The 18,048-nt window shown below is 41.9% G+C and overlaps 2 protein-coding genes across 2 annotated transcripts in view; one reads left to right on the plus strand and one right to left on the minus strand.

Moving 5' to 3' along the window:
* Positions 1-473, minus strand: part of cerk (ceramide kinase) — a gene marked incomplete at both ends in the record, with an annotated part of 95,981 nt that extends 95,508 nt beyond the window's left edge. The window contains one exon of the mRNA XM_083661870.1: positions 326-473. Coding sequence (XP_083517996.1) covers positions 326-473 — 148 coding nt within the window. The remainder of the gene's footprint in view (positions 1-325) is intronic.
* Positions 474-9,260: 8,787 nt separating this feature from the next.
* Positions 9,261-18,048, plus strand: part of tbc1d22a (TBC1 domain family, member 22a) — a 365,114-nt gene continuing 356,326 nt past the window's right edge. Inside the window, exons 1-3 of the mRNA XM_083651077.1 lie at positions 9,261-9,365; positions 9,844-9,900; positions 17,333-17,516. Of these exons, the coding sequence (XP_083507203.1) occupies positions 9,304-9,365; positions 9,844-9,900; positions 17,333-17,516 (303 nt within the window). The 5' untranslated portion in view covers positions 9,261-9,303. The remainder of the gene's footprint in view (positions 9,366-9,843; positions 9,901-17,332; positions 17,517-18,048) is intronic.

Here is an 18,048-nt window from a genome sequence, read left to right on the forward strand (position 1 = left end):
TTACAACAACTCAACACGTTTCCATGGGTGACCATTATATTTATATAATAATTTTAATAATAATTTTACTGGAAGAAAATATACGCCTAATACAGGGCAATTATTCTTGAGAGTGGTGGGTTTGTGGCCGTGTGTCCTTGTCCTTGTCCTTGTCCTTACGGGATTAGTTGAGAAATTGAGCATGCTACTCAGCTACTTGTAGTAGTCTATACTTGCTGAAGTTCTACAAAACACGATTTATGAAAGGCAAATGCTGTATTTTGCGCGGACAAATGGCAGCAGCACTGTCAAACTCAAAATTAATTTCATTTCGTAATAGACTCACCTGTTTCAGAAACGTTGTTCATGCCAGCGCTTCGTTTTCTGCCCGTCTCAATGTCCTTCCATGCCAAAACACTGTGATCCAGGACAACTTCTGCCAGTCTGCGCTTCTGAAACAGCTGCGATGACAGTAACCTCGGCTGCTTTTCCATGATTTCGCTCAGACGTGTCATTAAACGCTGCTGTCCGATGCGCATCAGGACATTTTCGTGAACCACAAGTCAATGGAGCCTGTCCGAGCAACAAACACATGGTCCCTGACTGTGAACGGCCCACTTCAAAGATCGTCAAAGATCGTATATTGACAAGAACACTGACTCAACAATAATGAATTTTCGTCTGTGAAAGAAGGCGTTCGTCAACCCCCACGCATGCGCTGTCAAGTTCCTGCAGTAGAGCTCTGCAATGGTGACTGACTGACTGTAAGTGTAAATAATAATAAAATTGAATAAGCATAAAGGCTGTTTCCCTGTACTTTTCCCAATGCACAATGCTCGCAACACTCAAGCATAAAAAGCAATGAGACTTTTATTTTGCTGATCTGTGATCTGTTCTCTAGCTCAGTGGTTCTCAAATGTTTTCACATGAGGGACCCCTAAACTGACAAAGATTAGACCACGGACCCCCCATTTGATAGGATTTTGTCCCACGGTCCCCCATATGATAATAATATTGATGCTTTTAAATGTTTTATTACAGAAAGTGTATAAAACCCATGACCAAAATAGTCATTGTGTTACTTATGAATGGAATTATAGCTAAAATAAATTACCCCCCTTTTGACTGGGGACCCCCTGGAGCCCCCTCAAGGACCCCTGGGGGTCCCCGGACCCCAGACTGCTCTAGCTACTTACTGTGACTTTCATTTTTCATCTTCTATACACCACTGGCGTAGACAGACTTGGCACATTGGGTGTGCCACAGAAAGACAGGGTGTGCCAGGGGGCGAACAACCAAAAATGTGGGCCTTTTCAAGCCAGATTTAGAGGAATATTAAGATAGGACCATATGACCATAACCATCAATGTTTGCTCCTTTTCGCACACATTATTAGCAGATAGAAGCAGTCAATTAAATTGTATTTTTTTTTACAACATGTAAAAACCACTTTGGTATCTCAAAAAAAAAGTCTCATCTACTTTTTCCAAAAAGTGTTCTAGTCGGGAAAGAACACAAGTTTGGTTGGCATGCAGGTTCATCTACTGCAGAGATATCTGTGTGAGTGTCCTCTGACTCTGCTGCTGCATAACCCACCGGTGTGTTTTTGGCTGCGTCCCCCGCTGTTATTAATGTCATTGTTTCGGCTCCATCATCTTCATCATCGTCTGTCTCTCCACTGTCCACCACCATACAGGTGCGGGAACGGGTGCACTACAAGCTGCACTTGTTGAGGGGGAGGGCGAGGAGTCATCTTCTTCCTCGTCAATGTGACGTTTCTTGCCTTTGTCGAAAAAGCTTAAAAGCGAGCTCTGTTTCATGTCTTCTTGATTTGGCGCTGCGGCTGCATTTGTTTACTTTACTAGACAACTTAGCTAGTTTCCCATGATGCTCTGGGGCGCAGAGGCATAGCGGACACTCGGACACTTACGCATGACAGCTGATGTGTTTTGCAGACAAACAAACAAAACAAAAATACCCCCCCCCCCTTTCTTTGGGTGTGCCAGCTGCCTGTGTGGGTGGCACTGGCACACCCAGGCACACCCGTAGCTACGCCGTTGCTATACACTCAGGCGGTGTCGACGCCATAGGCGCGTGGTCAATGGATCAGCATGGGGGAAATTCTGATCCCGTTTCCCGCCACGGCCACATGGAAGTTACGTGACCGACTGTATCTATGTTTTCAATTCGGCTACAGGCCAACATAAAGCTGTGCTGGAGAGGGGTAGCCAGGGAACCATTAGAAGTTGATAAAAGTAATAAATTACTTAATGCCCCTTTAAAAGCCTGAAACAAAGTTACAAGACAGAGCTAAGGCTACATGGTGATTAATAGGAATATTGTCAGTTTGTGCGCATTCTTGTCCCAATAAATCCTAGATGTTTTTAAAGGAATACATATGCGTAAGGATATATTTCACAACTTTTCGGCTGCTGTAGTACGAGAGCAGGGAGGCCTGAAAACACTGACGTTTCTGGTACCGGCAAATAGGGGCAGAGTGAGAGGTCTTACTTTTCTTCTTCTCTGCTTCAATCCTGTGGAGCATCAGCACCTTGCATAAACAGGTAACCTCTTAATCTCTCAGCTGTTGACTCAATGCAGCAAGGTCCCTCAACTTCTATTGTCCCAGGCAGAGACGAAGTGGAACATAACAAAGTGGATAAATAACCTCCAGAGATGATCGTCATGAGGCAACCACCCAACAAAAATAACTGTATCTTCTGGAGGGTGTGTGTGTGTGTGTGTGTGTGGGCTGGGGGGGGGGGGGGGGGGGGGGGGGGGGGGGGCATTCATTTCTGTGTGGGGGTGGGGGTGGGGGTGGGGGGGGCATTCATTTCTGTGTGTGTGTGGGGGGGGGGGGGGGGGGGCTGTGCATCATCACATAGTTAACATTTTTTTTCTTTTTCTCGTCATTATGATTATCATTATGCTTAAAATGGGGATCAACTCTATTCTGCTAATGAAAACATAGGCTACTTGTCAGGTAAATCAGGATAGATGTCTCAGCTCTGTAAATCCGCTTAGAACTCACCTGGATGGATTATAATCAGGGAAACCGTCAGAATGCTGCAGTTTTACATCACAGAATGGCTATGAGCTTGATTCCCCAGGACAGCCATGATTGAGGAGATGATTCACATTAATGCAAATGACTCACTCGTCACTCCATGAGAGCAAACGGAATGACAGGGTTGATACCTGTCCGTGAATACATGCCGTAAAACTGTGAATTCAGTTTTATGCATTGTCCACTATTGTGTTTGTATTTGTGACCCAACACATTGTGCCAAATAGCTACAAGTCTTTTGATGTTTGTGTTCAGGGCTTTAATTATTTAGTTTGAAAGATTAATTTCTTAATTGAAAGACTGCATTATTCACCAACTTGTTGTAAAGTGAAATGAGCTGACCAGGTCCATGTCACCCCCCGCCCCCTCCCCCCTGTGCAGGCCTTACTGTGGGAACTGTTGGGAACAAACTGTTTCAGGGGAGGCTCAGTGAATGGAAGTGCATAAATATTACTTTAGTTATTACAAAAGGAGATGACATAGAATAGCTGAAATGTTTGAGTCAGAAACAAATAAATGCCTTCAGCAGACCTTTTTATGTAGCCTATTTGATGTAGTCTGAAGTCAAATAGCAATATCAGGCTATCTTAGCTCAATTATTGAGTGTCTATGGCTGGGGTGGGCAATTATTTTTCATGGGGGGGCCACATGAGAAACCCAGATTGTTGCCGGGGGCCGAACAAATATTGTCATGCCGTAACCCATGGATGGGCAACTTTGATGATAGAGAGGGCCACAAAAAATGTCCTCACTACCAGGTTTTGCTGACTGCCGAATGGCGCCAGCGCGAACAATTTGGGGCATTTGAAGCCAGGTTTAGAGGAATAACTCATTTTAAATTAACAGTTGTGATGTCATTATTCAGTCTTAACCACCAATATTTGATCCTTTTCTCACTCACTCCTATGTCACCACCTGCTCTCAGGGCTTGAAATTAACTTTTTTGACCACCTGCCAATATGGCTGCTAGATTTTAAAGTTACCAGCCAATTAGAATTTCCACTAGCTGAAATGTTTTTCTTGAAATAAATCAGAATATGAGTGGGTTAATTTAAGCATAAGTATCAGTAAGTGTCCCGGGATGATCAAAGCCTGTGTTGAGGGTCACACAAACAAAAATGCAGTCTTGAAGCTAAATAAATCCAAAACCAATGAGTTATTTGAGTTATTTAAATTTCTATATAGTTAGAATCCTGTCCTATTGGTATGCCCAGCAGACCATGCAGGTTAAATGGGACAACAGTATGTCTGCTCCTTTTCATGTCAGCAATGGGGTGAGACAGGGGAGCATTTTGTCTCCTGTTTTATTCAATTTCTACATGAACGATCTATCATGTAAATTAAGCCTATGTAAAACTGGCTGTATGGTCGGCAGTACAGTGATGAACCATCTTATGTACGCGGATGATTGTGTCATTTTTAGCCCGAGCTCAGCCGGTCTGCAGCAGCTCCTTAATGTGTGCTCTGTGTTTGGGGAACAACAGGATGTAAAATATAACGATGCAAAAAGTGCTATTATGATTTGCAGAACCGTGGAAGATAGACGTATGACCTTTCCTGACTTTAAACTGTCTGGTAATGTTCTGAATGTCTGCAGTGAAGTGAAATATCTTGGTCACGTGATCACAGACCAACTGACAGATGACGAGGACATTTATCGTCAGTGTCGTATGTTGTATGTACGAGCAAATGTATTGTCACGTAAATTTGGTTGTTGCACTGATGGAGTGAAGCTGACTCTGTTTACAGCGTATTGTTCACCTTTGTACACTGCACATCTGTGGTTGAACTATAAAAAAGCCAGCCTTCAGAGACTGCAAGTGGCATATAATGATGCTTTGAGAATACTGCTAAAAAGGCCCAGATGGACTAGTGCGAGTGAGATGTTTGTGAGTGCTGGAGTAAACACACTGCAAGCTGTCTTGAGAAATGTAATGTACAGGTTTATCTGTCGGCTAAATGATTCTGAAAATCAACTTGTGGTGGTGCTGGTGAACATTGCGTACAGTGCCACACGCTGCACGTCTCAGCTTTGGGAGCACTGGTATAGGTGTCTTTTAAAATGAGTCACTAGACTATTTTTATTTTGTGTTTTCTTTTAATCTTTTTTGTATTATGTGTATTTGACTGTATTTTTGTATGGACTGCAATAAAGTCTATCTATCTATCTATCTATCTATCTATCTATCTATCTATCTATCTATCTATCTATCTATCTATCTATCTATCTACTTCAATGTAGCCTTTTAGTCATAAAGATTATTGAAAGATTCCATATTCCAGACTGAAATGCTATAACAGAAGTGGAGTATTGGCCAGAATGACATGAACATTTGGACACTTATTCAGCGGGTATCTTGCATGTTGCGTTCAGGTGCACTGTGTGTGTAAAAAATTTTTTTTTTTTTTTTTTGCAATTCCATCGCGGGCCACACAGGTGGCGCGGCCCGCGGGCCGTATTTTGCCCATGTGTGGTCTATGGGATCAAGTAACATAATCGATCCCATAGGCATCTAGGAATTAAGCGAAATTAAACAAGTAGCCTACTGTAAATTGCGCGGGGGGTTCTCCGAGGGGCAAGGGGAGGCCCGCAGTGTCAAACTTTGAAAACCTCTGTTCTAGGGTATTGCATAGGCTACATTTTTCCATAGGCCTAATACCTAATGGCTGCCAAGATGCACTCTAGTGGATAAAGCACCTTATTTATGTACTAAAAATTGGTTGGTTTAGTAAAATTTGTTTTTAAAATGTATGTAGCCTACAAGCACACGGAGGATGTAGAAGTAGGCTATGAAAAGGAGGATATTAGCTCAGGAGGTAGAGCGGGTCGGCCAATGACGCAAGGGTTGGCGGTTCGATCCCCGCTCCCTCCCAGCTGCTGTCGCTGTGTCCTTGGGCAAGACACTTAACCCTCCTTGCTCCCGATGGTGTGTAGGCACCCTGCGTGGCAGCCTGCCGCCATCGGTGTATGAATGGGTGAATGTAGACTATCTACTGATTGTAAAGCGCTTTGGATAAAAGCGCTATATAAATGCAGGCCATTTACCATTTACCATTTCGATCTTACTATCCAGTATGGGATAATGCCAAGCTTCGCCGATTTTCAACTTGCTTTGTATCATTACAATGTCGGTAATCAGTGTTGGGCAAGTTACTTTCAAAATGTAATATACTACATACTAGCAGTGGTGTAATGTACCAAAGTATAAATACTTAAGTACTGTACTTAAGTATTTTTTCTGAGTATCTGTACTTTACTTGAGTATTTATATTTCTGTCAACTTTCACTTTTACTCCACTACATTTCCCAAATAAAATGGATACTTTTTATTCCACTACATTTCCCCCAAGCATCTTAGTTACAAAGGAAAATCAGAAGAAATTGCGTAGCCTGCAACCAATCAGGTTTGGCAAATCAGTGCTCCTAGTTTGCAAGTTACGTTAATCACGATCCACACGTCATTCCATTTGGTGGCTGTAATGCAACATAACGTTGTTTGCCAGCGGCTATAAAAGTCAAGAAGAAGAAATAGACTTCCACTCAAGCCCAGGCATGTCTTTTGTATGTTTAATAAGGTACATGCTATTTGCACATGTATGTATAAAACGTCGAATTTGGAATATCTGAACACGTCTAACGTATGCACATGACATGTGCACCTATGTGCAATGAATATGCCACTGTCGTATAAGCCACCGACTTGTCTTATTGCTTATTGATGCCTATTTCTTATTGCCTTATTGCTGTCTTGCTTATTGATGCCTATTTCTTATTGCCTATTACTTATTGCTTGTTGCCTATTTGTACTATGTCGTAAACGGAGTCCACTGCACAAGAATTTCACACGTGGTACTTGTACCATGGAGTGACAATAAAAATCTTGAATCTTGAATCTTGAATCTTGCTTGATTTTTTTTAGCAGCATTTACTTGTACTTTTTACTCTCAATACTTAAGTACATTTAATATCAGAAAATTACTTTTGATACTTAAGTACAGAAAATATCAAGTACTTTAAGACTTTTACTCAAGTAATATTCTAATGAGTGACTTTGACTTTTACCAAAGTCTTTTTCTGGGAAGATATCTTTACTTTTACTCAAGTATGGTTTTCGAGTACTTTATACACCACTAGTTACTTTCATTTGAAAGTAATATGTTACTTTACAATATTACTGTTCATGTAGAGTAACTCATTACTTATTACACTACTTTTACATCACTTTCACCAAAATAACAGCAGTAGCAGAATGACATTGCCGACCCAGAACCATCCAGAACATTTAAACCGTCTTGAAGTCAGTGTAAACTGTCCAACATTCTAAATGTGATCTTTTCCTTTGTTATCATCATCTATAGTGGTTATTTGCATAAAAACACACACTTTGATTAGGAAATGATTGTATCTTTGTTTAAATATGTGCTTTGTTAAAAAAAAAGTAACTCAATTTGTTACTTGACAAAGTAACTGGTATAATATTACTGAATATTACTACAGGACTACGGTTGAAAATTAGCCAAGCTGGCTAAACTGGCGCATTTACAGAAATGTGCACTGTCCCTGTAATTTTAAACTCAATAAATGAAATGAAATCCTATTGGTAATAAGTTACATTACTGAGTTACTGCTCAAAGTAATATATTACATGTAATATGTTACTTTTGTAATGAGTTACCCCCAACACTGTCGGTAATATATGCAGATGGGCAGCCTTTGTTTTCCTGAGACAGGAGTTCTTCTGCAGTTTATTCCAGGCACTTCCGTATCAGAATGATTCAAACGCATCATTCTGGACGCAGTAGTGAACAGCTGTTCTGTTCAAGGATGGCTGTTCCAACTCCAGATTGTTTCTTTTTCTTTTTTCTGTATGCAACTTCTTGGAGAATCGCATCGAGAGCCTTAACAAGTGTTAATAAGCCATACCAGCTGTCGGCCGGGGGTGGAGTTTCTCCAGGCAGACAAACATGGATTACTCATTGCATAAAACATACAGTGTACCGAAGGTAAGCACTGTCAATCTGCTTATATTACCGAGATTATAATGCATAAAGTCGGTTGAAAATCGGCATAGCCTTCCTTTAAGTCAATAATACTCGATTTTGTAAAGAGAAAATGTAATTAAGGCAGTAAGTTGCTTTTTACATGTAGTCTACATTTCATTGCATCACTGGGTAGTCTTGTACCCCTGGAGTTTTAAGGTATTTGATTTGATTCTTCACGATCCATTTCATGACCTCTCACCCAATAATAGGAGGTTTGATGAATTTACTTGTTGCTGCTTTTGGTCAGTGATGTAGTGGTAAATAAAAAGGTTGGACAATCATGACCTCGAGTCAATGATCATCATAGGGCAAACATTCACAAATAAAAAGGTAAATAATAATAATAATCATAATAATCATAATAATAATTTAGAAAAGCATTCATGTATGCTAGTTTTATAGCTTGATCTACACCAGACCTGCATGGCCCGGGGGCCAGAACCGGCCCTCTTGGTGGTCCTGTTTGGCCCAGGAGGTCTAAGGCTAACCACACCATTTTACTTATGAAACTAGAAAAATCTAAATTAGATTACCTATTGGCTTTTATTTTCAAATGCTTGTGTGTTGCTTCTGTGTTGCTTCTTTCTCTATTATCAAACAAACAAACTCATGCTCTCATAAATTGTGGAATATAATAAATGCTGACGAATAAATGCACAATACTGTATGTTTTCTATAATTTCATCTAGTGATAAAAGTATGCTTTTTTTTTGGTCATTTTAAATGTTTGGCTCGGGGCAGGAATCTGGGTTTCTCATGTGGCCCATGGCCCTCCCAGGAAAAATAATGCCCACTCCTGATTTAAACTATAAATACCCTATGTACATAACGATTTAGAAAGGTGGATATTGATAAACTATTCCATAAATGCAAACTGCACTACTAGCCTACATCCGTCCCTGCTTCTGCTTCTGGTCCTGATGCTGGGGGTCTCACCTTTTCGATCAACAGCGCCAGACGTCAAAGCGTCTGTAGAGGATGACGTCAGCGGCACCTAGTACCAGATCTCACTTGTGATTGGGTGACGGTGAGGAAGTGTGCGCTCAGCCAATCACAGCAGCGCTTGTATCGGCGGTTCAGCAGCATCCAACATGGCAGCTTTCTGAGTTTTGGAGGAGGGGACTTGGGTGTAAATAAACACAAAAATCACGTTTTAAAGATAACGACAGCGTTCGGGAGTTTGTGTGTATGACAGGTTGGACCGCGCAGGGAAGATGTCAAGTGACGGAAACAAAAAACAGTTTTGGAAACGGAACACAGCCAAGGTTCCTGGCAGGTGAGTGACGTGTTCCATCCTACTGCTTAGCTTAGCTTAGCTTAGTTAGCTTTACTCATCTGACGCTGCTCTGTTGAGCATGAAACGAAACTTTCACACTGACTTGCTCTGTGTTATTGCATACCGGACATCTTATGGGTTCCACTCACACCTTATAACGCCGGCGTGTCTGCTGTGTATTAGTCTCGCGCACACACTACGCTACGTTGCTAACTGGTTCCCTAGCACAGCTGGCTAACAGTGGCTATTTCAGCAATTTACTCACAAGCTGTTGCATAACGTTAATCCTAATTACCATAACACATCTCTAATGCCAGTAGCCCAGTACGCTGGAATAGCACAGTTTTCATCTCACCTGCTATCTTCAGATATACAATGTTAACTGGTGGTGTTGTGCATAGTGTTATAAGAAGCTCACTTAGCTACTTGGCAATCAATCAGCTGATTCATTTGCATTTCCTCCTTTTCCCTTCCACAGCATTCAGCATGTGTATGGCGCTCAACATCCACCTTTCGACCCGCTCCTTCATGCTAAGTAAGTTAAATATACTTTGCAATTGTTGGTAAACACTGTGAGTACCCACCCTGGTGTTATTGATTTGACACTGGTCATTCTCTCCTTTTGCTCCCAAGCAGCTTGTAAAGTCTGATGCCACAGATTTGTCCTGCCTGAAACATTGGATGCCAAAATATCTCATCAACATGGGGGATTCCATAATTTAATTTTCAAGCTGGTTTAAATCTGGACTGTTTTTTCCACTATATTTTTTCGCCCCCCCCCCCCGCCCCCCCCCCCCCCCCCCCCCGCTGCTGAAATATGCCATATGCCCCCCGCTGCTGCATTACACTGTAAAAAATACTATTGGAATATTATAGGATTACTATAGGAATATTATAGGAATACTGTAGATCTAGATCCCTATTGCCAAATACAGTTGTATTGACTGTATCTCCTATAGAGGACAGGACTAGGCCGGGCAAGCTTTGCAAGCAAAAAAAAAGAGGAAGAAGTCGCAGCAGGAAATTCATAAGCTCGGCAGTAACTTGACAGGGTGGGTCAGAGTGATGAGGAAACGCAAAAGAAAACAGATATCCCCTACAAAGCCAAACACAGGAGAGAAACTAAACCTCAAACCACAGAGATTTAGCTAGAAGCTGGCAGCTAAAACTCTCAAACGAAGGGGGGTTGTCATTGGTTGCCTGTGGTTGGGCAGCTCCCTTGGAGGCGGGTCTGACATGCTTTGACTTAGGGCTGGGTGATATGACAATTTTTTTTAATCACAATACGTTTTCTTATATTGATCGATGTTATATTTATTAATAATAATAATAATGTTCAATTTACAGTTTTAAGATCAGTATTCTCCTTAGACCCCAAAGAAACCAGAAGGTTAATTATTGTTTATATATTTATTGTCAGAACTGATAGGTGACAAAACACTCAATCTCCTGTTACAGCACTCGCCCCATGCCCCCACCATTTTTTGACATGACCCCCATCTTGTAGGCGACTCTGTGGCCAACTTGTGTGGGGGTTGTTTGTGCTCCTCTTGAGCTGCTGCTGGGTCCCTCTTCTTTGTCCAAGAGTGTTGTCTCTCCCACTTCTCTCTGAAAATACATAGAAAGACAATATAGAAAATATGTTAAAAACAACTCAGCAACAGTCACTGATGATATGAAGAAATAAGATAATATATTTTCTGGTGTTACTTGCATATTTATTTGGTTATTTGAACAGTGAACAGTAGCCTATTTTGCCATTTATACAGATTGACTGCAACTGAGCTCACTGCTTTTCTTTCTTTTTCTATACCAATTTTAGCCAGCAGTAGCCAGCAATACAGGGAAATCATTCACAAGCTTTGCATACTAGAACGTATCATATGTTATGTTATGATAACCTCAGCTTCTGTATGTAGGGTAATCTAAAACAATATCCCATGTTTGCTTGCAGAACCCTTTATTAAAACATGGACACCTGAATGGTCATTCATCATTCAAAGTGTGCAACACGACAAATTATAATACATGTAGGCCTACAACAAATGTTTGAGTTAACGCTAATAGCTTACCGATGGATATAGGTGGAGCCGCCGGTGACCAACACTGCAGTCATGTCCAGTTGTTTAGGGCTGCTGCCTTCACTATGTTGCAACACTGTCTGTTGTGATGCACACCATGCGGTCCTCGCTGAGTCCCCATGATGTCCTCCTGGGTCCGGCTAGTTGCAGGGAGGCTAGCAGTAGCATGATAACGTAAACTCATGCTCTTGTGCCACTCTTTGCTGTGGTACCTTTTGAGATGGTGGAAGAGGTTAGTGGTGTTTCCTGTAATGCTGAGGACTGGCTGCTGACATATTTTGCACCTAATGCTGGTCTGTGCTTTGTCAGACAGACAACTGACTGATAAACTCAGTAAACTGATCCAGGGCAGTTTTTAGAGTACAATGACCCTCAGTTTAGCTTGGACTGCTAATTTCCTCATTTAGCGGAGTGCTGGAGCTGGATAATATTGAGAACTGCAGTGTGCGGCCAGACTGAGTTGTTGTTATGAGTGGGAGGAAGAGCCGAGATTGCAGAAGCACGCAGTTGTTTCTCTGCTGTGGGATTGGCTGTTTGTACTGTAGCATGCACTTGTTTCTCTGCTGTGGGATTGGCTGTTTGTACTGTAGCATGCGCTTGTTTCTTTGCTGTGGGATTGGCTGTTTGTACTGTAGCATGCGCTTGTTTCTCTGCTGTGGGATTGGTTAAAAAAATTACTATCGAAATTACAGCTCACAATTCTATCATCGTTATCGTGGAAGATTTTATTGTGAAAATGATCATGATCGTTTTATCGCCCAGCCCTACTTTGGCCCTACTCCGGAGGTAGTCCATCTTGAGCGCGGTTTAGCACGGCTTGGCACGTAAAAAAAAAAAAAAGGAACTGAAATCGGCGCGGTATGGTGGTGGCAGTGGAAAAGCCCCAAAAGTGGGGGCGGGCACTAGGGGGGCCTCAGCAAATTGATGGAAAATTATTTTCATTTTATTTTTTCAAATACGATTTTTATGTCGAATGAAAGGATTCAATGATATTTGTTAATACCACAGTATAATAAAAACTAATTTAATTTATTATAGTATTAGCAAATTCTACTATATCCTATCCTACTATAGAATGAGGAAAACTCTGTCCATCCGGCGTCCATCCATTTATCTCCCAAACCGGTTGGCCAATCAATCTGAAACGACAAAACTGATTTTCCATTTTCCTAACTTTATTTTTGGCAAGTTTGTGTGCTGTTGTGGTGCACGCATGCCTGGGTATGGACTAGTATAATTGCATCCTCTCCTTCCACATACAAATTTTATTTGCCAATTCCCATCTTTCTAATTGCCTGCCAGCCAAAATGCTGTTGCTGTACTCCAGACGGAGATTACCCTGGTGTGGGTAATAGTCTGGAACAATCTTTATAATATACTGTAACAACAACAATAACAATAACAACAACAACAACAACAACAGTAACAGCAGCAGCAGCAAGTAATAATAATGAGAAAATGTTTGAGATACAAATGTAATTACGCTATTACATTGATAAAAGTAAACAAATATATTCAGAAGTTGATGTGATTTGATGTGATTTTTGACATTTGCAATAGTATCGCCAATAGGTTATTAAAGACATCTCGCAATCCCCCCCCGGCCAAAAGCGAATGCTACTTGGGGGACCGTCACATGTAAAAGTGTGGGAACCCCTGCTGTAGCCCATTGTTTGCACTGGATGGCCTCTGCTATATGCTGCTGGTGTAAAGGAAGTGAAAACAGTTGAGATAGTGAAGCTTCCAGCTTTAGGGAAATCAGACCATGGCCACAGCATGGCAGTGAATGCAGCCTTATTTGTGTATAGATCCAGGCTGTTTCTCATGTAACTTCTGTGGAGATCTAAAAATGGAAATGGAAGTGATGTTTATTTTGTTCAGGATTACAGGGTACCTACCTACACAGGTCTGGAATGGACAATTCATATAGATGATTAGCTAATGATGTGATGTCATCAGTGATGATGTCATCAGTGATGTCAAAAGTGATGTCATAAGGGCGCACACACACAAGGAGGCATTGTGACAACAAGACTGATTAGTGATGTCAACAGTTTAGGAAAAACAAAGGTTTTGGGTTAGGGTTAGGGTGTGGGTTAGGTATTGGGTTCGGGCTAGGGATAGCAACGAACGGATGGATAGCTGAGTGGTTACGACAGGCGACTTTCAAGCCAGCGGCCCTGGGTTCAAATCCCACACGAGGTTATAACTTTACCAAACTCTGAGACTGGGCTGTTACTCACACGACCGCTAGAGGTCGCTTAACGTTGAAACGTGATTTTAGGTCGTATTAAGCTGCTTGTAAAAACGACGTCTTGGGTCGTATCCACTTGGAGGTCAGGCTGAAAAATCGTCCTTTTCCGGTCACGTGTCGATCAATCGGTGCATCTCTAATATATAGGAGGGGTCTGGAACCTTGCTGCTCTGATGAGCATGCCCATTGACCATTGTAAATGGTCCTTTTAACTAGGGCTGTCAGCGTTAATGCGTTAATCGCGATGCGATTAAGGGCCGACCATAACGGTTTTTTTTTAATCGCATGCCGCTATTTTGTCCATTCGTCGCACCCGTACTTGTAGTCAAGCCGTTCGCAGCGGTTTCAGGAAGTAAAGCAGAAATAAATCTCCATGAGGAGCAGAAAAGGAGGAAGAAAAGGGTATTAATGGCAAGTTCCGCTTGTGTTGTTCAGTCAGCCCTCAGCCAGGCAAGAAGCCTGCTGAAGAGAGGAGAGATGTCCCATATGTGAATTGTGAAAGCGATCTTAGTCTTCATTTGCCGATATTTACTGTAGTCTTCACTAGCCTACTACACTGCTGCTATATTACAAAATACATTTATAAATGCCATTCTTAGCTGTGCTTAGTTTGTTTTGTTCAGATGAACCAGTAGGCTAATTATGCAGCCTACTACAGTAGCCCATATGCTTCTACTTCACTATACAGTATGGTTCAGCATGCACACCCTTGAGGTTATTCTGAAGAATATTCTGGACAGTATTTGTCATTGTTCCAATAATAATAAACATATCCGCATAAAGCAAGCATATTCGTCTACTCCTATGTTGATAACAGTATTAAAAACTTGAAAAATATCGGTTTAAAGGCCCAATCCGTCAAAACTCACTATTACTGACGCCGGTGGCCGTTAGTGTAACTGCAGGCAGCGTGTGAACGAGCTGACGCCCGGGCACCATACTCGCACGCGCACAAGCAGTTGCCTGGCAACAGCAGAGCTGTTCGTTGCTTTGTAACGTTAACTCATAAAAGTCACTTGAAAACGGCAACCTGGACAATTTATCGGTCAGATCAGCCTCGAGATGCCCAGGAAGGATTCTGGATGAATTAGGGGACGATATTGTGGCATGTTTGGTCTTGTTTTGGCTTGCGTTGGCTGCGGGCAAGTCGATACTCATGTTAGCACAAGCCAGGAAATAGCCTGCTCCCCCTGTATGTACGGTACCCTGTAATGCCTGGAGTTGACCAAACTGAACAATCAAACAATGTTTCATAAGCATAACAGTAACGTTAGGCATATTTACGACTGTTAAATTCATTATCCACACAAGACGGTAACGTTATTAGTGGGGCTGGTGGTAATTTATATAAATGTAAATTAATATTAGTTAGCCGCGATTAGCATCAAGCTAACGTTACTAGTATGTGCACTGCAGCCAACTGCAGTCAGAGCCTGCTGGCTGCGGGAAGTGGATACTCATGTTAGCACAAGCCAGGAAATAGCCTGCTCCCCCTGTATGTACAGTCAAACAATGTACCGTAAACATAACAGACAGTAGGCTAACGTTAGGCATATTTCCGACTGTTAGATTAATTATCAACACAAGACAGTAACGTTATTAGTGGGGCTGGTGGTAATTTCTATAAATATAGCTAAATCTATTAGTTAGCCGCGTATAGCATCAAGCTAACGTTCAGGCAGACTCACCACCGCAGCTAAATGCAGTCAAACAATAATGTTCCATGACCATAAGCATAACGGTAGTAACGTTAGGGTTGCATTACTTCACACAAGACGGTAATGTTAGCAGAGTTTCTGACCAGGTGGTCAGATACTTGTACTACGGAGTGACAGTAAAAATCTTGAATCTTGAAAATCCATTAGCAAGCAGCTAACGTTATCTGGTCAAAAACACATTACAGTAGCTACAAGCAGCAAGTTCCCTTCATGAACCAAAAACACAGTCCTGACTCTATAGTTTCCCCCCGATGTCGGTCACATTGCTGCTGTCTGGCCAGACGGGCTTCATTAGATAAATATTTATTTATTTAGTCTGGACTTTTTTTGGAGTCTGTGTTGTTGTTTCCTTTTCCTTTAGCTAGCAGCTAGCGACGACCGTAACGTTAAAAGCTACTTCAGCCATTTCCTGTTAGCGTCTAGGACAAGAGCACAAGCTCGTGAACGCGCGAGACGTCACATCCTCTAGCTGTGGCGGGAGATGCTATCCACTTCGAAACTGCGGTTTTTCAATGTATCTTCTGAACGGCTGGTCTTAGAGAAACGCCCCTGGTCGCCATTTTTAAGTTACGTCAAGGCGCATTCACTCAGTGCCAATAATAAACACTTTGTGCACATTTATTTCTCGCCAAAACCAACGGAATGGGCCTTTAAGGTAGATTTAGAACAGATAAAAAATTGTGCGATTAACTATGGACAATCATGCGATTAATCGCGATTAAATATTTTAATCGATTGAAAGCCCTACTTTTAACACACACACACACACACACACACACACGCACGCACACACGTGTGACACACACACACACACACACACACACACACACACACACACACACACACACACACACGCAGTAAAACAGCTTGGTTCTTCAATGATAATCCTTTTCTCTTTGCTGATTGATGTTTAATCGTATGAATTTCCACAGAGGGTTGAATTTAATTTCCTTGTTTTTTTTGTCAGGCTAGAAGTTCAAACTCCTTTCTTCTAAGTTATGATAGAAGTAGTCGGCTAATATGAACAGGTCTTTCTCTTTATTATGTTAATCCTTGTCTTTGTAAGAAATCAGAGTGCATTTGTCCCTTTATTCCCCCACTCCCCCTCCCTACCCCCTCGTCTACACTGCATGGTTAGAGGTGAGATTAATTGAATTCTTTTTTACTGTAGCATTTCTTGTTCCGCCTGAATAGGAAAGGTGTCCTTGCAGCACAAAGAAAGGAAGTGCAGTGAAAAGTTGTCATTTAAAACATGGCCAGATTCAATCTTCTTAGGCGTGAGAGACCGCTTTCTTTTTTAATATATTGAACTGTTGGAGGCGAAGAGCTGGTGTGACTAGGTGCCGACCTACACACTTGTCTCTGTGGAATGTGTTTCATTGTCGGGATTCTCTGTCATTATTGGAAATGCTGTCAAAAGCCACTCAGTGTGTAAAATGTGAATATCTTATCGTAGACTTGATTAATTAATTGTCAGACTTTTCTCTTTTCTTGGATACCAAAGGGATAGAGTTCTTTTCATTCTTTTGTTTGCACACCTGTCAGTGTCAAAATGATTTACTGCGTCTCCGTTTCTCCTTTCCTCCCTTGTCTCTCACCCGTCTGCCTCTCATTCTCCTTTTCTCCCTTTCTCTCCCTATTCCCCATTTTCTGTCCCTCTCCATCTTGCCACTTGTGCCCCCCATCTCTCTCAATGTCTATCTTCTCCATCACCATCATCTCCCCCCATCTCTCTCAATCTCTCTATCTCTATCTTCTCATCACCATCATCTCCCCCCATCTCTCTCAATCTCAATATCTCTATCTTCTCCATCATCATCATCATCTCCCCCCATCTCTCTCAATCTCAATATCTCTATCTTCTCCATCATCACCATTATCTCCCCCAATCTCTCTCAATCTCTCCATCTCCAGCCTGATCAAGGCAGGCAACAAGCCTCCTCCAGCCACACCGGGAAAGCCCAAAAAGGCTACCACCTTTCAGGAGTTTGAGAGCATCACCAGCGACGCCTGGGATGTCGGCGACGATGACGACGAGCTGCTCGCCATGGCTGCACAGAACCTGAACATTGAGGTGGTCATGGAAACAGCCAATAAGGTGAGTGACAAGATTCAGCGTCTTGCTCAAGTCTCCCTACTATGCCACCCTGCTTTAAAGCAGAGACCTCACCTTTAATATAGATAGACACCCCAACTTCCAGTCACTTCCTGTATCTGTGCCATGGAGGTTTCGCCACTGCCACGCAGGAGACTGGTCACCCAATTAATTTTCATACTACTGACAGACAGCCAATCACAAGCTGATAACTATGCTATTTATGCTATTTAGGAGACCAGAAGAGTACCATTTCTTACAATTGGCGGAGCCTGGAGTGGGGTGTCTCGAGCTAATATTAAACGTATCTGTTTAAAGTTGAAGTCCCTTCAGTCCATCCAAAAGCAATTCCACCACTGTTGGCACTTTCAAAACAGCTTCATATTTCATGACACGGTTATTCCGAGAGGAAATCTGATTATATATAGTAGAGGAAATCTGATTTTCAGCCCCATTGACTTGCACTGTCATTGTTAAACAATAAATAAATATTGCACTGTGTCAAAAAAATAAAACAATGACAAAGTGCTTTTCA

Source organism: Poromitra crassiceps (genome assembly GCF_964638095.1).
Source record: "Poromitra crassiceps genome assembly, chromosome: 2".
In the NCBI taxonomy this organism is placed as follows: Eukaryota; Metazoa; Chordata; class Actinopteri; order Beryciformes; family Melamphaidae; genus Poromitra; species Poromitra crassiceps.